General features: G+C 39.6%; 1 protein-coding gene across 3 annotated transcripts; it reads right to left on the reverse strand.

Annotated features, from left to right (window-relative positions):
- Positions 1-636: 636 nt before the first annotated feature.
- PRDX4 (peroxiredoxin 4) lies at positions 637-18,435 on the reverse strand. Of its 3 annotated transcripts, XM_046674079.1 has the most exons (8): positions 18,022-18,435; positions 14,701-14,818; positions 11,676-11,792; positions 9,082-9,204; positions 5,860-5,990; positions 4,807-4,841; positions 984-1,030; positions 637-749 (listed from the first exon to the last, which is right to left on the reverse strand). In XM_046674079.1, the coding sequence occupies exons 1-8, from the start codon at positions 18,263-18,265 to the stop codon at positions 746-748; spliced, it is 819 nt and encodes a 272-aa protein (XP_046530035.1). In that variant the 5' UTR covers positions 18,266-18,435; the 3' UTR covers positions 637-745. The 3 variants fall into 3 exon arrangements, with proteins under 3 accessions (XP_046530035.1, XP_046530034.1, XP_046530033.1); XM_046674078.1 differs by lacking the exon at positions 984-1,030 and having other exon boundaries at positions 18,022-18,395; XM_046674077.1 differs by lacking the exons at positions 637-749; positions 984-1,030 and adding an exon at positions 3,141-3,556.
- Positions 18,436-22,432: the final 3,997 nt, after the last annotated feature.

The following is a 22,432-nucleotide window of genomic DNA, read 5'->3' on the forward strand; positions in this document are numbered from 1 at the left end:
GGGACGCCACCTCAGCGTGGCCTGACAAGGGGTGCCATGTCCGCGCCCAGGATCCAAACCAGCGAAACCTCGGGCTGCCCAAGCGGAGCACGCGAACTTAACCACTCGGCCATGGGGTCGGCCCCTCCAAAGGGCTTTATGTTGTACACAGCAGTGAGCTCTGGGGTCAGCTGTCCGTACCAGATACCATGGAAGGTGACTATGCTCACAGCTTATTCTCTCCTGCCACCCTCAAAGGCACAGAGAGGGGAGCCACAGTGGAGTGTTAGGAGCCCAGAAACTAGAATTAGCCTGTCTGGGTTCAGAGTCTGATTCTACCTTTGCTCGCCAGCTCTGTGACTTTGGGTAAGTAATTTATCTGAGCTTCAGTTAAATAAAGAACTCAAAGAGTTGCTGTGAGGATTAAATGGAACAATGCAGCTACGCTGCCTAACACAACGCGTGGCAGATGGCATGTGCTCCATAAATGTTAGTCACTGTTATCATTAGTTTGATTCAATCTGACATTTCTTATTTCAGAAAGACAGAGAATAATTGCCTATCTTTTGGCATCAGTGTCTAACTTGAACACTAAATATCTTTGGACCTTGACATGGATTTTTACATTCTCCAAGAAATTACTACTGTAACACAATATGGTAATAAAACGGTGAACTTTATTGAGAACTTTCAAGCATCATAACTTGAGGAAGTATTTCTCAGTTCAGTTTATCGAAATACTTCAGTTTTCCAGCTGGATCTGGGATTATCTGTTAAAAAAACCAAATTATTCATTTTAAAAGCTGATATACATCATTAGTAGTCTGACATTAGTTGCCTATCTCTTGAGTAAAGAAGATAAAGATCATTTTTGTGTACCAAATTATATCACATATATATATTTGAAAAACTGGATTTGTCCTACCTGCTAATCTCAGCTATCCCAAAAGGAAAATAATTTAATAAATTAACATCTGTACTCAAGCACCCCAAAATTTACTTACAGCTCTTCTCTTGGCCACCAGGCTTTCATGGCATCTTCAGGTTTGATCTAATTAAATCGAACACGTTATGAGAGCATGGCTACAGATGTTAATCTATTTTTAAAATCATCTGCTGATGAAATGTTGGCATGCCACAAAAACCTGATAGAGGGGCAGTGTGTTCAAGCGGATTTTTTGGAGGTCCAGAATGCAACCCTTCTAATCTCAAACTGCAAAGTAAAAAACCCTCAGATACACCCTAAAGTATTACCTTCTGTAACTATTTAGTGAATGAACAAATACTCTGAAAGAAAAAATGCTCTCTCCTAGGGCATCACAGCCTTAAAAACCTACGAGATGTTTTTTGAAATTTCTAATATAATTTGACCTCCCATTAACTATGTTACTTCACAGTTATAGGTAAAGTACATCTATCCCTATATATATATTAAAAAACCTACTGTAATCAGCTTATGATAGTTCTGTATGTTTTCTTCAGAATTTTTCTTCAGCATAAAATAAATGTTACCTAATTTTTCAGGCATCACTTCAAGGAGTATTCTGTCTTTGCCAATTTATAATCTCTCTGCATTTAAATTCAATTTGCAAATACTATGGAATAAGTACTATGTGCCAATAGTGTGCTGGGCAGTGGGGATACAAGGATAACTACCAAAGTCCCTGCCTGTGAGGCCGTACAAACACGTGGGGAGGATGTCCGTGTACATAACTGTTTTTGACACAAATGAACAGTACGATCATGTATGACACAGACTGTGTGACTCAATGGAGGCCAAGATGGCATCAGGGAAGGCCTCAGAGTGGAGGTGGCATCTCAGTTGGTCTTGAAAGATGAGCAGAATTAGAGAAGGGGACAGGTATTCTAGGCTATAGAAAGAATAGGCACCTGAGCAAAGGCACAAAGGTATGAAAAAGCAGGGCTTATTTTGGGGAAAAATAAGTGGTGATTTGGTGGGAGCACAGCGGCGTGCATGAATCATGGGGAAGATGGCCCAGGAGAGGCTGGTGGGAACAAAGAATGCAAAGGCTTGAAGGCTGTGCCCAAGTATCTGGCCTTTGTCCTGTGAGTACTGGAGAGCTTCCAAAAGGTTCTGGTTTGGAGAATGGCATGCGGTGGAGAGGAGAGAAGCCGAGGGCAGGGAGGCCTGTGCAATACACAGGAGAGAACGGACGGAGACGGAGATGAAAACTTCATCTGTCTTCAAAGAAGCACGACTACAAAGCCTTTTCTGACCCGACATCTCCCCTCTCTAACTCCTCTTTCCTTCTCCCCTTCACAGCTGTATTTCTGGAACCAGTTGTTCATACTCCATCTCCTCCTCATCCCGCCCCGCCCTCCTCCTCAGAGCACTCCAGGCAAGCCCCTGCCCTCACTATGGTCACTAATGACTCCACATGGCTCAGTCAGTGCACTGCAGTCCACTTCTCCACGCCATGCGACACTGGCCTCCCTATCCCATCCCTCGTCGCTCCCTTTGTTCCCGCCGCACTGAAGCCCTTTCTAGTCCTCGAACATGCTAAGCTGGTTCTGGCCTTGGGGCCTCTGTCCTGCTCTTTCTTCACTGCTCTATGCATGACGGGCTCCCTCTCTTCACTCACGTTTCAACTCAAATGCCATCTTAGAAGTCTTTTCTGACCGCTTTATGCCCACCCCAGGCACTATCCCATCAACCTGTTTCTAAAAGCATTTGCCACAATCTAAAATTAGAATGAGAATGTGACTTTAAGGCCGGGACCTTGGCTATAGTGTTCACTAATAAATACCGCCTGGCTATCCTAATAGTTGCCATATATCAGGTGCTCAAGAAATGTCTGTTGAAAGAACACCCATAGAAACAGAGAGTAGAATGGTGGCTGCCAGGGGCTGAGGGTTGGGGAAATGGAGAGACGCTGGTCAAAGGGTACAAGCCTTCAGTTTTCAGATGAGTAAGTTCTGGGAATCTAATGTACAGCATGGTGACTGTGGTTAATAATGCTCTTTTGTATACTTGAAATTTGCTAAAAGAGTAGATGTTAAGCCTTCTCACCACACACACAAAAAGGTAACTATGTGAGGTGATGGATTCGTTAATCTGACTGTGGTAATCATTTCACAGTGTATACATATGTCAAATCATCACAGTGCACTCCTTAAATATATGCAATTCTGTTTGTCAATTATACCTCAATAAAGCTGGGAATAAAAAAAAGAATGCCCAAACACAGCATGTGATAGCGCATGTGCATTTTTATGGAGGGAGAATCCAAGGTTTTCATCAGACTCTCAAAGGGGTTTGTGGCCCCCCAAAGGTTAATCAAGTGGATATTCAACATGTTTTCTGAAATGTAAGCTACTCATCCTATAATACCCTTCGTAGTTAGCCTGTATTTCTTGGGAGCTCTTGCTGATCTCTTAGCACAGGCCTGTGACTGAGGGCGATGCTATTCATTAGTCACTGCTGGTCCTGCTCTGGCTCCAGGGGGAAGTGCCACCTACCTTGAAGACCTCTCCAGAAATGCTTTCTAAGGCTTCTCTCAGGTGATGCCTGCAGCTTCTGATTCATATTTCTATCTGTAAGCCTCACAATCAGTAACTGTAAACCAACATAATGACTAATTTATAATTTAAAGTACCTAGTGCTCAAAGTACCTTGAATGTCTAACTTCAAATCCCTTCTGAGGTCCATCAGATCCACGTAGAGGTGAGTAAGGTGGTATTTTAACATTAACTTTGACCCGCAAAGGCAAAGCTGTTTTGAAAATCCATCAAAAACTGGTTCAAAACCAGTGAAACGTTACTTTATCTGACCTGAGTGAGTGTAGAGAGTGAATTTCTACCTCTCATTGTCTATGGCTAATGGCACTTTTTTTTTGGTTTGCTAAGGAAGAAAGTCTTAGGAATCTATATTTTTCTTTTATTCTAAGATAAAGATTTCTTCTTCTGACGCTTTAGTATTTTTCATTTCCTAACTACAGTTTGTGTAAAACTCTTGATTTTTAGAAGATAAACATGTTATTTAAAAAAGGTTCAAGCAAGTTTCCAAATTGTATTTTGGCCAGAGACTACTTTAAGGATTGTCTATAAGTTATACAGCCTCCATAAATGAAAGAATGTACCTGTTTCAATCTTTTCTTTCTTCAAATGACAGAGAGAATCATTAGCTTCAAGGTTAATTAAGCCAGATTTTCTCAAAAGCTTTTTTTTTGTTGTTGAGGAAGACTGGCCTTGAGCTAACATCTGTCGCCAATCTTCCTCTTTTTGTTTTCTCCCCAAGGCCCCAGTACACAGTTGTATATCCTAGTTGTAGGTCGTTCTAGTGCTTTTATGTGGGATGCTGCCACAGCATGGCTTGATGAGTGGTGCGTAGCTCCGTGCCCAGGATCTGAACTGGTGATCCCTGGGCCACCGAAGCAGAGTGTGCAAACTTAACCACTTGGCCACGGGGCCAGCGCCTCAAAAGCTTTTTACTATACACAGAAAGATTCTGCTTCTGACTGTTTTCTTTGCCTACAATATAGGAAGAAATTCCATAGATGATCGCTGAGACCTCTGAATTTATTCTACCAAGTCTCCACTGTTCCCACTCCCTTTTTTTATTGGTATATTTCTCTGGATACTTGGCTTTAAAATTCACAGCATTAAGCCCCATATTCTGCTTTCTCCAGTTTCAGCTACTCTCCCTACAGTCCAAAAAATGCCTGTATGCTTATGATTTCTGCCTATCAACAGTTACTTCATTTACAAAACGAAGACAGTTCTATTACAAGGAAAGATTATCCTAAGGTTAGTATTTTTTTTTTTGGCCCCAGCTATCCCCTTAACAGAAAAATCAATTTGACTTACTGTTTCACTACCAGGTTTCCAGCCAGCAGGGCAGACTGAAAGGAACAAAAATTAGCAAAAGACAGTTTAAAAACAGAGTTCAGTTCTCTTCAGCAACTCTTGGCTTTTCTTTTTCTAAATGAAACTGAAAATCGAGCCTATATTAATGAGAACACTTCTGGGCCACTGAACACTTGACTTCTGTTAGCGTGTCTGCTCTCCCCAAGGAATTTTAGTCATGGAGCTGATCAGCAGGCAGCTAATCTATGTCCATTTTTGCCAGTTATATTTAGTTACATTTGCAATATAAGAAACCAAATCGAGCATTCCTCTAATATAGTTGGAATGTTTGGGAATCTGGTGAACTGAAAGGTCTGGGGACAGCAAAAATTTGTCTGAATTTACGTAAACTTTCACTAAGCTAATCAGCTGTTTCCTATAGTATCTTGCACTGATACTATGGTTTGCTGTTTGTCAAAAGAGACTTTCAAATTATTTGGAAAATAGGACTCCCCCTTGATTTAGAATGCACCCTGACCCAGGCACTGAGTTACACTTTTGAAAGGAATATATAACATATGTTGTACTTTAGCAAAATCTGACCTTTTCCATTTAGCTACTGCAAAAACTTGGAATGAAAGGATGAACTGATACATTACTAGTGTGATACTGAATAACCTTGAGGAAAAAAGCTAAATCAAATAATGTAAACATGCAAATAAAACCTACATTATTAAATATTGCCAGATTGGCACATTTTAAGTTTACAGAAACATAATTTGAAAAATTGCAGTAGCAGAAACTTTTCACTTTGAGCTTATCCAAAAAGACTATGCAAATAATGAATATTTTTGCATCTTATTCAGTAAGTAGAATATATTAGTGATATTTTGTTAAAAGCACTTTAAATAATAATTTGACCTGCTAAATAGATCTGCTAATAATTTGAAAACAATCAATCAGAAGACTCTGGCACCATCCAAATTACTTTTAGGATAAGAAACCAAACTAATTATGCTGCTCTCTCTCAAACTAAAAAATCAAAAGGCTCTGCAGTTTGGAAGGAAAGGCTACCTTCTCCATGTTTGTCGGTGTACTGGAATGCTTGAACCAAACGTAGTGTCTCATCCACCGATCTCCCCACAGGAAGGTCATTCAGAGTAATCTGTCTTAGGATTCCTTTGTCATCAATAATGAAGAGACCTCTGTAAAACACAAGAGTAGTAGAGGTGAGGCTATTTCATCTCCGTTAAGACAAATATTAATGTGAATCCTTGTACCATTCACACCACACTACCTACCTACTTGACTGATACACACACATGCGTGCACACACCCCCATACCTACACATCTACTGTATAATTTGGGATTATCACTGTTAAATAATAACTTTAAAAATTTGTTTTTGGCTATGAAATGTACTGTAGTATATACAGTTGAATCTTCACGTGTAGTTAAGTTTGGGATTTTATGGTACTGTAAATGAAATGATGAAACTACACAGCAAAGCTTTTTTCTGGGTGAAGGAGTGATCCATTTTTCTTATCACTGGCTGTTGAGAATTGTTTGTATTTCCTTTGTCAGTTGTAGAAAAAAGATGAAGTCACCAATGTAAGTGAAGCTACCTTTCCCTCTAAATCTCTGTATGTCTGATTCACTTCTATGGACTGAGGAATAATGAAGTAGTTTGACCTAAAAGATCTGCTATTGAGATAGAGGTGGCATTGCAAAGTTAAAGTAGACTACAGATGAACATTTCCAAAGGACTTTATTGTCTATTTATTTAAGTCAATATGGATTTCAACCCAATCCTTACTTTGGATTAGAAAAAGACCTCAGGTACTGGGGCAAATTGCTTTGTATACAAGTATTATAAATAATAATGAGATATATTTTTAGTAGAAATACATGGAATTTCACACCTGTTACATGAAATCTTGTTTCATAATTGTATTAAACATTACTAAAATGTTTCTGCTTATCTTAGAATACATTTTATGAATGAGCAACTTGAGTCTGAATCAACTAGGGCTCACTCTCCTTGGACAAGGTCACCTTAGCCAAACTTGGGCAAAACTGTTAATTACTTCATCTGGGTGTTCTTTCATGCAGCTACTTTTACAGTTTGTCAGTGGCGATCAGATCTGCTTTGAAGTAAGCGAGCATGATCTGGAATTATGAGCTTGCCTCTATCACATATATCATAGCAACACACAGCCACAAAAAGAAATCTGCCTTTTCTTTGGTAGCAAGTTCTAGCTTCTGTTTTCTGTTTTGGTTTTGTGAACTGCTTCTTTGGTAGACTTTGAGACTAATACATTTGCCATACTTGGTGTAATATAAGAAGGGACAGGTCATTCTTACAAAAAAATCAGAAATTAAAATGGCAACAGAAATCTCAGTATCAACCCCAGCAGCTAAAGGTAGGAGGGCAATGCTTTCAAATGTCTGCAGGAAAATGCCTTTCAATCTAGAATTCGATACTCAGCCAGATTATTAATCAAGCACGAGAGCAAGATAAAACATTTTCAGACAGGGAGGGCCTCAAGCATTTTACCTTCCAGTGACCTTTTATTAGAAAGCTGTGAGGATGTGCATCACCAAAACAAGGGATTAAACAGAGAAGGCAGGCATGGGAGCCAGAGAATTAGGCATCTAACAGAGGAGAAGTGAAGGCAAGTCCCAGGATTCTGGTGCGTAAAGTGCTAGGATAACAGCTACATAGTCAACTTAGAGAGTGGCTGGTCTGATCTGAAATAGGAAGATGGAAGATTCCAGAAAAGATAATTGACAGAGGAAAAATGCAGTACTTAGAAGGTTATAGTTCAGCTGGGGGGTTTAGAAAGAATTACTGATGGATATATAGAAAACTAAGGGAATGAAAAAAGTGTAGTTTGTTAGCTACAAGAAAATCAAAAAGTTTACCAGATAGGGAATGTAATTCTTAGCACACTACACTTAAGAGCTTAAAAGCAAACAATATTTATATAATATAAACATGAACTATTAACTTAATCCAAAATTGTGACATATTATACTGGGAGAATAAATTTGGGGATGGCATAAGAAAGATAAAGTCTTATTTACCATTATGAATAACGTCAAAATTGATAAATCCAGGCAAAGCATAAGACCTTCTTTAGAAATATGGAGATAAATAGTGAAAGCCGTAGCTAAAGAGTTGAAAGTAGCTTCCTCCAAGGAGGAGGGCTGGGGGCCGGGAGGGGACTGTTGCTTAAGACAATCTGACTTTTAAAACCTATGTGCATGTACTACTTTGATGAAAATAAAAAATAATTAAAAAAAAAAACTATTGGTTCAGATCACATAAAATAGCTAATATTAGATAATTTTACTTGGTTAATGTTCAAACAATTCCAAATTTTAAGATTGCCTTGATCTTTTTAGTGGCATATTTGTTCTTTGCGAATTAACTTAGTAGTAAACTCTATGGAAGTAGAAAACATTAAAGACTTGACAAGTACAAAAAAAAAGAGAAACTATTGGTAGTGTACATGATACAATATGGATGAACCTTGAAAATATCATGCTAAGTGAAAGAGGCTAGTCAGAAAAGAGCACATATTGTAGGATTCCATTTATATGAAATGTCCAGAATAGGCAACTATAAAAACAGAAAGTAGATGAGTGGTTACTTAGGGCCAGGGGAGGGGAATAGGGGGAAATGGGGAGTGACTGCTAATGGGTATGGTGTTTCTTTTTTTGAGTAATGAAACTTTTCTAAAATTGATTGTGGTGATGGTTGCATAACTCTGTGAATATACTAAAAATCACTGAATTGTATACTTTAAATGGGTGAGTCGTATGGTATGTGAATTATATCTCAATAAAGCTGATTATTCCCTTAATTTTTCCAACTCCAAAGACACAGGTTTGCTAAATACGATGACACTTGTATTTAGAAAAACCATTTCTGGAGTCAGTTTGGAAAAGAGAAGAAAGAAATGGACAAGGAGTTTGGGGACCTGGGTTCAAGTCTGGCTCTGCAATTAACTAATTATATAACTTTGCCTAAGTTCATGAACTCTATGAATCTGTTTAGGTGTAAAATGACAGAGTTGGTCAAAGACCTCTAAATAATCTTCCAGCTCTAACAGTCTGTGACACGCCCATAGTTTAAGTAAAGCACTCCCCAATTATTTCAAATAGTATCTATAACATTTTTGCAAATAGAGCAAATATTTCTTGATCAAACTTTCTATCTTCTAACTCCATTTCAAGGAGGATTACACATATATTTGGATTTGTCATAATGTAAAACTACTGAAAGGTACCTAAGAGTGTGGCCTGAGTCTTCCAGATATACGCCATAGTCCTTTGAGATCTGATGGGTCAAATCTGAAAGAAGTGGAATCCTTATTGGCCCAAGTCCTCCCTGTCTTCGAGGGGTATTAATCCTGTAACAAACAGAACATTTACCTTCAGAGTTAAGTGGCAGATATCAAAACAGCTTTTTCTCTGCACATGCACACAAAATGAATGAACACACAATGTGTGTAATGTGTAAATATAGAGATACACATCGTATTTTTAATGTATGGACATACTATATTTTACTAATCTCTAGTGATAGACATTTAAACTGTTTCCATTTTTTTTTGCTTTTATAAACACTGCTGGAAACATCTTTGCATTCTCAACTTTATGCACTTGTCTGATTAATTCCTAGAAGGGGAATTGATGGATCAAAGGATATGCCCTGTTATAAGCATAACCTTAGAATGGTGATCACAAGAAAAAGGCTTGAGAGATAGGCAGAATACAACTGGATGACATTTTAATGTTCTGAGAGACAAAGAAATGCAAAGTCCATTTGAAGCAGTGAAGGAAGTAAGTTATAATCTCAGACTCATCAGTCTTCATATTTAAGTATTCTGTAACTTGAAACCTGGGGATGTGGGCTGGGGCCCTAATGGGAGGGGACTGACAGCAGCTAAAAAACAGGGAAATACTGCTCCAGATGTCTGCAGATGTCTTTTGACATTCAAGTAGAAATCTCTGGTTAATATGAGACCTATCCAGCTGAGAATGTATCCCCAAAAATTCCTTGGGAAAGCAATCCCAAATTATTTGGGATGACATAACTTTTTCCTTAGTGGATTTGTATTTTAATCCTACAAAGATTTAGAATTACTTTAGAAATGATGAAGCAAATTAAACCCATAGTTTTAATATTTTTATATTAAGAAATAATCAGTATATGTATATTATTTATAATGTTTAAGAGAATTTGGCATATTAGAATAACAGATTCACTTTGTGACTCCATTCAAAATGTATAATTTGAAATTTTACTCAGTTTATAAATAGTAAAGAAACATTTTAAAAGGACTTAAGACACCCTATTTGTTTATTGTATTTGCAAGAATTACTTAAGTTCTTGGGAAGGTTTGTCTGAAAATTGAGATACTTAAAGGAAATCAAATATATTAAATATATAACTGCACTTTCAAATACTTAAAAGAACTAGTTACTTAAGTGAATGTAAATTAAGTTTAAATTGTAGCTCCTGAACCAATTAATTAATAATTGTAAATGGAGAAAAACTTGTTTTGAATTTGCTACTTTAGTGAATTGAATATTACGTTTGATGAAAATAGTAAGAATAAGAAGAAGTTTTCACATATTGAAGTCTATGGGGAAGCCATTCTGGATTAAACCTGATTCGGCCTAAAACTTGTTTTTCCCAGAGCAGCCTGACTTACGGCCCACCGAACATGCAGTAGACATCTGCTTTTCCCAAAGCAAGGAATGCACTTGTTAAAGATAGGGATGAGTGTCTCCCTTCCTCTGATGCCAATACCAGTACTTCTTGGAAGATAAGCTTTTCTTCCCAGAAAACCCAGGTCAAGTTGACCAGCTGTGTACATGCTAAACTGCAGCAAAACATCTCCTTGTGACTTTGAAAAAAAAATTGTATTCCTGTCATGCTTGATGTGTGTTCTTTGTTCTGAAGTGGTATATATCCACGTTATAAACCACGCTTCTCCAGAGTGCTTTCTTCCCTGATGGAGACTGCTCTTCTGGGCTTGTCCTCAACTTGGCTCAGATAAACATCACTTTATTGTTCTAATCTATAGATTGGCTATTGATTATTTGCCTTGACAAGTTTTAAAACCAAAATAATTCTGAACAATCTTTATTGTGCATAAAATTTTGTGCACAAAAACTCATAGCAACATGTACATTTCAAATTTAGAAACATGTTGCCTAACTGCTCTCCAGAAATGCTGAACCAACTGTGTGTGTGAGAGTGCCATTTCTTCTCACCTTTGTCAAGACTGGATGAAATTTTTCAATATTTGAAATCTTGGCCAATCAGACAGGGAAAAAATGGCATCTCATCATTTTAATTTGCAATTCTTTGCAATTAATTACATGGAACATCTTTTCATGTTTAATACTTTTTTTAAATTTTTAAATAAATTTTTATATAATTATATAAATTCTATATGATTTCAAAAATTAATTTAAAACATCATTGCTTCTTGAAAAGTAATTACAAAAGCTATTTTGAATTTGACTTAACACTAGACAATTGTGTAACACAGAAATGGTATTTTAAAGATTTTTTTCTCCAGATTATGGTTTCCCAATTTATCATAATAAAGTAACCATACAATTCAGTAGTTTTTTGCTATGGATATTACATCTTTTGCATTTAACTTTTTCTTTTCAAATTTTGAAATGTTTAATGAAATCCTTAAGCATTTTTACCATAATTTCATTGAACCAGCAGCTCTCAGAAAAATCTATTCACGAATTATCTGATAAATAACTATATTCCTATCATGTTAAAGACTTGTCTGCCCATAATTTAACAGTAAATCCATTCTTTTCCCTACAAATGTAGGTGTAAGATACTGACCAGGCCAAATGGGTAAACTGTGAATCAACAGAGCATGCTACCACTTCAGTATTTATAGATCTGAATTCTTCAATTCTATCACCAAAGGCGATAATTTCAGTTGGACACACAAAAGTGCTGAAAGTTAAAAAACAAAAAATCAGTATTTTCAAAATACACATAGACCTGAAGTTCAAATGACTTAGTTTTTACGAACATCTTTAGTATATAAAAATGCACATTAAGAACAATTTTATATATGAAACTTCTCGAGATGGTGTAGTCTAAAAGACTGTCATTTGGTCAAATATCATTTAATTAAAAAAAACATACAGAGTTCCAAATTATATCTCAATAAACTTTATTTTTATAACTTAATGGATCAGTGGTCAACCAATGTTCCCTTCTTTCTTATGGCAGCACCTCCCCCTACTTTATTAGCTTTTATTCAGTAATACTTTATGTAATGCTTTACAGCTTCCAAAGGATCTATACAAACTTTACATCATTTCACTATTTTTTCTCACATTCCTATACCAACTCTACGAGCTAGATGCATCTTATCCCTATTTTGGAGATGAGAAAATGCTCTCCCACCCCCTCCCTTTCTTGATAAGTTCCTCTTCTACCTTGTCTCCCGGTCTTGTTGTCGGAAGGGCATGTTCAGAGAGTATTACCTTAGAGTGGTGTTTTTCAAACCATGGTAGGAACTCCTTAAGCCAATTCCTGAGTTCCAACCAACATTTTAAAGAAGTGAAATAGAAAATATGAGAATACATCATACATAATAAGGCTAAGTTATGAAACATATATATGTATATACAAGTGCATATATATATGTGTGTGTGTGGAGTGAAATTAAAACTATTTAACAGCCTTAACTCAAAGTTCTCTCAAGCTCTGGACGTTTCTGAAAGGTCCTAGATGGGAGAAGCAGCTTGGGGAGGGGGTTGGGAAAGTGGCTATTTCCCATACCATGGAAGTTTTTCAGTATTTTAACTAGTATGGCTGTACTGGTGCATACAGACTCAATGTTACCCTGTACGCATGTGTAAGTGCATTGGGTGGCAATGACAAATGTATTGCCTACTGTGTGTCATAGTCAAGAAAGTTAGAAAAATGTAGGCTTAGGGGACCAGTTCCTACCACAGCCCAACATAGGCTTCTCAAATATTTCAGTTGTTCAAGTGGATGACTGCCAAACAGAGGCATACAGTTCTAATCTAGATTACGTCCCTGGAAACCTGGGCTATGATATGTATTTTTAATATTTTCCAAAAAGGTATGAATGGTCAGCCCTTGCTTTCCTTCCTATTGTCCCGAGAAATGCTACCAAGGGACACATTTGCTCAATTTGTTACTAAGACAGAGAAAAAGTTCTGGCAGAAAAGTGAAGGGTTATGGCTGTGACTTTCTCCCTTGCAGACTGTGGCAAATGCCACAGAATCCTTTCCCTCTAACCAGGCCCAGTCTGGAATTACATGGAAACAATAGAAAGAAGCTATCTTAGCTCCCTGCCCCAGAAGACCATTGCTAACATCATGTTCTAATTAGATATGTCTTATTCATTATGGAGTTTTAAATAACACTGGCGAAACAGAGGATACTTGTCTGCCATGTTAGACTAATTTCAAAATTCAGGTTTATTGTTATACGTATTTAACATGTGTTAACTTTTTGGTTTTATAGCAATATGAATTTAGAAGGTCTATCATTTTTTATCTATTAAAATTTCTACTTCAGGTTTCTATTAGAAATTATTATATTACACATTTTAGGTGGTCAAGTCACAGTACAAGTTGATTAGAAAGAAGGAAGTTCTTACCAATTTAAAAGACTGTGTATTATGCAGATTCATGACTTGTTTTAGTCTCAATGTTCTAATTTTTATAAGAATTCTTCCTATTTGGATTAGAGTAGGGGTCAGCAAATTTCAGTCCACAGGCCAACTCTAGCCTATCTTATTTTTTGTAAATAAACTTTCAATAGAACACAACAATACCCATTTGTTTATGTATTGCCTATGGCTGTTTTGTGTTACAGTGGCAAAGTTAAGTAGCTGCAATAGAAATCACCATAAGCCTAAAAATATTTACCATCTGGCCCTGTACAGAAAAAGTTTGCTGACCCCTGGTCTAGAGACAACCTATAGAGATGAGCTTAAGTATATCCTCTCTGCAAGTTTAAGTTTTATTTACATAGTTCTAGATAAGACCTAATGGAAAAAGGATCTTAATATCCAGTGGCAAAGATAGAAAAATCTTCTACTTACTTTTTGTAACAAAAAAATATATTCAAATAGAAAAAGATAAAAGTTAGAATAACTCTCTTTTTGGTATCTTTTCACTTTCATGGAATTTGAAAAACACTCAAAATAAAATTAAATCCTTGACGTGACTAAAGCTGCAAGAGTATTTACTTTTGAGTCAACTTTTTGACTATCTACAAACGTGTTGACTGTCACAGAGTTAAAGGAAGAGAAACCGCCCCCTAACTATAATTTATATTAATAAGCATTATTCCTTAAGCATATGCAATATTTTCAGGAAAACGTTGAAATTGCAGGAAAGCAACAGATGCAGCAAAGAATAGTAAAACCACAGTTAAATGGTATCACCAGAGCAAAGGTGATTAATTTTAATTATTTTTAATAAACAATAATTATTAATTAAATTATTAATTTTCTAGTTAATAGAGATACAGTAAACAGATTTGTGGCATAAGTCTTGCTTTTAAATGGTTTCTAAAATATCATCAGTCCATTTTCTTGCCTTAGTAGATACAGCTTAATGAAAATAATTATAGCTTTTCTCTAATGATTACATTATGATAACAGTCATATAGATAGAAGTATAAAGTATTGGGGTCAATGGGTTATGATTCTGAAATATATGGTAGATGTTACCTTCTTGAAAAAAATTCTTCATCTCAGCTTGCCTTTTAAGAACCAAGAGCTAAATAAAATAATTTCTAACTATTGATGTTCTTGAATAATGATTGATAATGACTGAGGTTTTACTAGCTGCTATGTACATGTATTACTTACAAATCAAGTGGGTAGAAGAAAAAAACCAGGTATTTCCCACGATAATCAGTTAACTTGAGCTCCTTAAATTCTCCATTTATCACAGCTGTTCCTTCCCAATAAGGTGCTGGCTTGGAAACTAAGAAAGAAAAATATATGATGTTTTGTAACGCTGAGAAAGTTGGTGGGATGACGGAAGGGCATCTTTAGGAAATCACTAAAAATCTAGGCTTCTAATCCTCTGGACCTCTTTGGCAGTCTGGTGAAGCTTACAGACTTCTCAGAATAGCATTATTGAATGCATAAAATAAAATATATAGAGTTACAAAGGAAACCAGTTATATTGAAATACAATTATCAAAATACTAAAAAACAAACTGGTGCTATAATAATACATGTGTCCTTTTATTAACACTTTAAAATTGCAAGATCTAGCAGTGATCTAATAACTACCCAAGATAGTGATGAGTGTAAATTACATTTTAGGATATCTGCAACAATCATAATGTGGCATGAAAATTTCGGTGACAGGTACAAGGACTGCTGAAGCTACTGTGGTTTGTTGCTGGTGTTCATAATGGAAGGAAATGCTAAATTTCAGTTGGAGGTCAGTGAAAATAAAGCCTTTTTTTCCTATACATGCTCACAGACCCCCTATATCCCACCCCTGCACTAAACCCTACTGGATACTTCACTATAGCCCCTCCAAGTTAATCAACTTCCTACATTTCAAATCATTAGATTTTCTCTCTCACATGACAGTCTTCCAGGTGTACTAATTTAAACGCTTGTCCAGTTTCTCACATACACACGGAGGACCTGCTGCAGAGGAGGCTACACTCCCGAAGGAGGAAATTTGCAAATACATGAGGCCAGGAGTGTCAAATCCTAGACTATGGGATTATTTTCCTAGAGGGCTTTGAAATAGGAGACCCCCTTGCACAGGTTTCCAGTGACCTGATGGAAATTGAATAGTTCCTGCCACTCTCCTGTGAGGGCATGGTGTAATTGTAGCCAACACGCTTTGAAAATAATGTACCTTGAACTTCCTTAACACATTGAGATAGCACTTAAACTTACAGAACCATTACATACATTGAAGTCAATACTTGCTTTCAAGTTTGACTAGGGTTCCTAGAAAGTACGGCTTATAATAGCCAGCGCTTATTGTATTTTGAATAATAGCCAACAATTTTGGTCACTCTGCAAATAGAGACAAACTTAAGATGAATTTCTCTGTGAAGTTAATATTTAACATATTATCACTTATCTTGGGCCAACAGCCTACCTCATATAAATATCCTGATCTGATTAGGTAAAGGCCAGGAGGGAGAATTAAAGAGCAGAAGAGTACTGAGCTATATATGCTTTACATATATTATTTAAAACGCTACTCAAGTGTGAGATTATAATTGTAATGATCTGTTACAAGGATACTCCTTAATGATTTTAGCATATTGAGAAAAACAAATCTGAAAAAGAAATTGATTTTGGAAATTTTGGGTTCTTGATTTAAGAATTGCAATGTTAGTTCAAAGAAAAACAAAGTCATCAATTTAGGGAGCAAAAAGAATGTAGTTACTTTGCTAAGATCTATAAATGGAATTCCCAAAGCAACCCCTTGTATCCATTAAAAAACAAAACTTGTCCTGAATATAAATCAGATAATTAACAAAGATTCTGGCAAATGCAGAGCAGTAGAAAGAATATTTAAATCCCTTCTCCCTATAACCCCCACCAATTTAACTACCGTTAACGTTTTTATGGCTTTCCTTCCAGTCTTTGTCAAACAGACGAATTTTGACCACGTTGCACCCCTTTTAAAAAGGAAACAGTAAATCATGAGCAGTTTTTCATGTTACTAAAATTATTTGTAAGTATGGACTTCACGGCTCCATAATATTCCATCTTATGAATAAAAGTCCTGGTATCTTTAATTCTAGATAAGCCTCCATGTGACACAGAAATGTAGCAAATAACTAAAATTTGAAAAAGTTGGCTGGTAAATGGAGATCTATTATTACCATGTTTTGCTTCCATGAGCGGACTTGGATGGGATTTGTTTCTTATGAGAAATATATGTAAAGCCAGTAAACAGTTAACTGGCTGACATATTTCAAAATATCTTCCCAGGCAAGTAAAACCAATGGGACTTGGAAATACTAGGTTTTTAAAAGTGCAAGACTGGCTTTTTAAAAACAAAAGTCCAAAAGTAGTTAACTTTCAGTAGGAAAGAACTGCAAATGTTAAAGGAGGCAAAATAGTTTTTCTCACTTATCACTCCCACTCCAACCTAAGTTATAACAACATCCCATTGAACGCTGGGGATTCATAATTGTGAAGCATTACTTTTTTCACTGAATATGGGCACATAACATGCTGTAACTGAACCACAAAAGCCAAATACACATCTACAGAATGCCAAATGATCCGTAGGAAAAGCAGTTACTCAAAAGCAAGCAAAGGACCGTCTTCACTTTAGCCCCTCCCTGGCCACTTCTTTTTGGCTAATCTTAACATCCAGATGGAGCAGGCCACAACTTTCTCAGTATCTACTTAGTCTGACGTGTCCTTCCTGAAAGTGGCCATTAGCTGTGTACACTGGAAGGAATGCAAATAATCAAAAACCAACTGCCAGGACACAAATTTGCCACCAGGTTTATCATCAAACCAAATGCATTACTTCCAACCTCCTTTTCCCCCGTTTCCCTACAAAGAGCCTCCAAAATACACCCTGTAACAAATTCTTCATTTCTGAGAAACACAAAGAATACCCATTAACTACCTATACAGATTTTGGGGAAGAGCTTTTAATAGTCGTCTTTACAAGATGAAAAAGAAAAAAAAGAACAATGAAACATTTGCCCTCCTGGGCTTTTTGTTTAACCACTTTTCTGTTTAGTCAAACTTTCTGTGAATCATTGTTCAACTTATCAATGCATTCTTCCCTGAACTAGGACTTGAAAACGGACGTGATGTGCTGCAGGCACTTTGTGATGTCTGAGGAAGTGTGTGAGTTTGCACAACATCCTGCGATGCCTGCACGCCGGGGAACAGGGCCACCCTCTTTCCCTCATCTGCGGCTTTTGGGGTAACCACCACTTCTTCCAAAATCTGATTAGTGGAAACCATCCCTTTCTTCACAGCTGGCACCCCCCTCGATCCCCCCAACCCCCAGGAGAGAGCCAGGACGGCTCAGGGACCAAAGGCAGCCCAAGGTGCCGCCCAAGCGAGGCTCCGGGCACCCACCGCAACCAGGGTACACGTGTCACCAGACCCTCCGTACCACCCACCTCCCTCTGCCACTGGTCACCCCCCCAGCCTTGGCGGGGCACCACCTACTCTTGGCTTTGCTGAGGTGCAAGGAGTGGTCAGCGACCGAAACCCGGGACGCCTCCCCTGGGTATACTTGTCCACCCGCGTAGAAGTGGCACTCCTCTTCGCGGGTTCGGGGCCTCTCCTCTGCCTCCCAGCCCCGCAGAGGCCCGGCCGGCAGCAGGAGCAGCAGGAGCGGCAGCAGCAGCAGCCTTCGACTCGAGCCAGGGGCCGGAATAAACGCGGCGGGCAGCGGCCGCGGCGCCTCCATGACCACGCGAGCGCAGCCGCACGTCCCTTGGCGCGAGCGCGACTTCTCCCGCCGGCAGGCAGCTAGCACCCCGCGCTCGACGCCCGCGTGAGCCGGGGCGCGGCCTCGCGAGACCTGCTCCGCCTCCCACTCCCCCCCCTCCCGCCCCCAACCTTGTCCCCAGCTCCCCCGCTCAGCGCACCCCCGCCCCTCCCCGGCCTCGCCACGCGGGCGCCTGACCCGCCTGCACGCCCTCAGCCAGCGTTTGCGCCTGCGCCCTGGGGCGGGCCAGGGCCGGGAGTTTAGCCCAAGTCTGCCAAGGCCGCTTGGTGGCATCATCCGTGACTGGCGTCGCGTGCTCCGCCCTGTGCACTCTTTCAGACATCCTTCCACGCCCATCGCTTCCACAAAGCCTCACCACCTCACGCCACCCGACACCGCCGCCCACCCCCCGCCCCCTGTAAGTGAAACTATCCTATCTGCCCTTGACGAGCTTGCATTTTATACTTCTAACAGTTACTCCTTTTTTCCTTTAAGAGATCTGTATGAACAGTGCCGTGAGTCCCCCATCTCGTTGCAGCTCTTTTAAGTCCTGGGAAAACTTGGAGAAGAAGGGTCTAACCATTTACTCTCCTCCAGCAGGCAAGGACAAACAGGCAGTCTGGTGACTTAAGTCCGTCTCAGTGTCTTTTTTTTTTTAAATCAAGACTTGATAAGTTCCCAGGAAACCAGACTTTATCCCAGCACGGTGTTGTTCTATCTTCTGACAATTACTCCATCACATTGCAGGAGCCATTGGCACCCTTTATGCCCTGCAGAGTCCCCTTCTATCTTCCTGTGAGCTCTTGTCATCTTTCTGAATCCCACAGATGCCATCCTAACAGTTTGTCTTTCCTCTGTTAAACTGTCGGCTCCCTGGGGTAGAAATCTATGTCACATTCATCTTTGTTTCCCAAGGCATCTGGCACATGGCATTTACTCTTGTAAGCACTTAATTTTGTAAATAACACCCAATATCCCCGACAGCCTGTCTTAGTTTCAAGTTGCTTTCACATGTTATATCCTTGCTCCCTGGGACAACCCTTTGAGGCAGATGGGAAACCTACCCTTTCCAAACTCATCCCTCACCCCAGTCCTGCCCGTTATAAGTTTTATTTTCTGTTTCCTAATCCCAGTTTCCTGTGGGAAAAGGAGGAAAAATATGAAACCACTTCCCTTTTGTCAGGGCATGGGGGAGCATCTCCTTACCCATAACGTCTGGGAACTCTTCACTTTCCGAAGGCCCGCAGACAGGAGTCCTCTGACGAGGCTGCTCTCGCTGCTCCCATTCTTCTCCTTCCCTGGCCTCTTGTTCCACATGGAGGGGGAGTGGGGCCCGGGGAGTTCGGGACTGAGTCCCAGGCATTCGGCTTAGGCCTATGCCTCGAGGTCGGCTTCGGTGATCCATAGTGACCGTTGGACAAATAACCACCAAGCCTCAATGAATTCTAGGTCCTAAGGTGGGCCTCTAAGTTTGGGAACTGGGAGAAGAAGCTTGGGGAGAGCGTTATTTCCTGATACCTCTGCTCTGGGCTAAGCTGAGGTGCCCCACTTGGCATCAGGGGCTGCCCACCAAGTGGGCCCCAGTGAACTTCCTGCCCACTGGAGAGAGTGGCCAGGTAGGCCAACTCCCAGGCACAAACTCTGTGCCCCTCAGTTCCAGTAGAACCCCTTGGCAGCTGACATTCTGGGTGGCAGTTGCTCTGAATCCTCCTAGCCAATGATATTTCCTGAGTGCCTGCCTCCTGCAGGCACACATTGTGCTGTCATAGTGGCAGTCACAAAAAGCTTGAGGTGGGGGCCCTGCCCCCAAGGCACTGACCATCCAGCTGGAGTCAGCTGCCCATATAAATAATATAAAACCATCAGGCACAGAGGGATGGTTCTACGTATAGGATGCACCTCAGAAACACCTGAGGCGCTTAAAAACATTCAAGTGTATGGACCAAGCCCTGGAAATAATGATTTAAGAGGTCCTCGGTGGGGTGGGGGGTCCCAAGCATCTGTGGTTTCACAAACAAGTGTGTCTGGTTAAGAACCACCACTGATGGAGGTTAAGAGTGCAGATTATGGAGTCAGCCGTTTCCATGTTCCAGTCTGAGCTCTGCCACCTATTGGACTTGTAGCCTTAGGAAATTAATTTAACCTCTCTGAGCCTGAGTTTCACATTAGTACCTTCCCCATGTTGTGAAACTGAAATGATACCAGTTTCATGATGCAAGTGTAAAACCTAACTTGGAGTGTGGGCCAGACTCGGGGCTCACTTCTAATGCGCTTGACAGGAAGAATGCTTTGTGACCTCTGACGCTAGGTCACAGAAAGGATAGTTTCTGTCTTGCATTTTGATTACTCATTCTGGGGGAAGACTTTTTGTCCAAATTTTTTTCAAGATAAAATTCACAAAACGTATAACTTATCATTTTAAAATGTGTAATTCAGTGGTTGTTAGTATAGTGACAGTGTTGTGCTTTGTGCTCACCACTGTCTAATTCCAGAACATTTCCATCACCCCAAAAAGCTTCTGCCTATTAGCAGTTAATTCTTCCCTTCCCCCAGCTCCTGGCAATGACGAATCTACTTTCTCTCTCTATAGATTGGCCTATTCTGGATGTTTCACATAAATAAAATCATATAATCTGTGTCCTTTTATGTCTGGCTTCTTTCACCTAAGTATAATGTTTTTAAAGTTTTATCTGTGTTGTGGCATGTATGGGTACTTCATTCCTTTCTTATTTATTTATTTTTTTTAAAGATTTTATTTTTTCCTTTTTCTCCCCAAAGCCCCTCGGTACATAGTTGTGTATTCTTCGTTGTGGGTTCCTCTAGTTGTAGCATGTGGGACGCTGCCTCAGCGTGGTCTGACGAGCAGTGGCATGTCCGCGCCCAGGATTCGAACCGTCGAGACACTGGGCCGCCTGCAGAGGAGCGCGCGAACTTAACCACTCGGCCACGGGGCCAGCCCCCATTCCTTTCTTATTGTGGTAAAATATACATAACAATACTTACCGTTTGAACCATTTTTTTTTTTTTTTTAAAGATTTTTTTATTCTGTCCTTTTTCTCCCCAAAGCCCCCCGGTACATAGTTGTGCATTCTTCGTTGTGGGTTCCTCTAGTTGTGGCATGTGGGACGCTGCCTCAGCGTGGTCTGACGAGCAGTGCCATGTCCGCGCCCAGGATTCGAACCGACGAAACACTGGGCCGCCTGCAGCAGAGCGCGCGAACTTAACCACTCGGCCACGGGGCCAGCCCCCGTTTGAACCATTTTTAAGTGTATAGTTCAGTGGCATTAAGTACGTTGACATTGTTGTGCACTCATCACCACTATCCTTCTCCAGAATTTTTCATCTTCCCAAACTGAAACTGTACCCATTAAACAATAATTCCTCAACCTCCCCTCTGCCAGCCCTGTCTCTGAATTTAACTACTCTGGGTACCTCATTTGGAGAAATGTGTGGTCAAATTTCTTGCCCATTTTATAATGGGGTTGTTTTTCTTTCTGTTGTTGAGTTGTAAGTGTTCTTTGTATCTTCTGAATGCTAAACCCTTATCAGATATATGATTTGCAAGTAGTTTCTCCCATTCTGTGGGTTGTCTTTTCACTTTCTTGGTAGGGTCCTTTGATGGTTTTAGTTTTGGTGAAGTCCAATTTAGCTGTATTTTTTGTTTTCTTGTGCTTTTGGTGTCATATTTAAGAAGCCATTGCCTAATCCGAGGTCATAAAGATATATGCCTATGTTTCCTTCTAAGAGTTTTATAGTTATAGCTTTTGTGTTTAGGTATTTGATCTTTTTTGAGTTAATTTTTGTAGATAGAGGGAAGTAGGGGTCAGGAATACTTTTTGAGCACAGACTGTGTGCCACACATTGTCATTGGGAGGCAATAGTAACAAAGCAGATGTGTCCCTGCTGTTATCGAGCTAAAATTCCAATGGCACTCACAGACATTAGTCAATGGTCACATAAATGTCTAAATGTAAATTTGACCACGCACTGTTTCTGATCTGTAATGGGGGCCCAGAGAACGCAAGGGTTGTGGGGGAGAGGCATACCCTCGCGTCATTGGGAAAGTTGCAATATGCAGTATGGCTCTGTGGTATGGAGGAAATCCCTGTCTGACCCTGTGATGGGGACATTTGTAGGTTCCTTGAG

This window comes from Equus quagga, chromosome 10, assembly GCF_021613505.1.
Source record: "Equus quagga isolate Etosha38 chromosome 10, UCLA_HA_Equagga_1.0, whole genome shotgun sequence".
In the NCBI taxonomy this organism is placed as follows: Eukaryota; Metazoa; Chordata; class Mammalia; order Perissodactyla; family Equidae; genus Equus; species Equus quagga.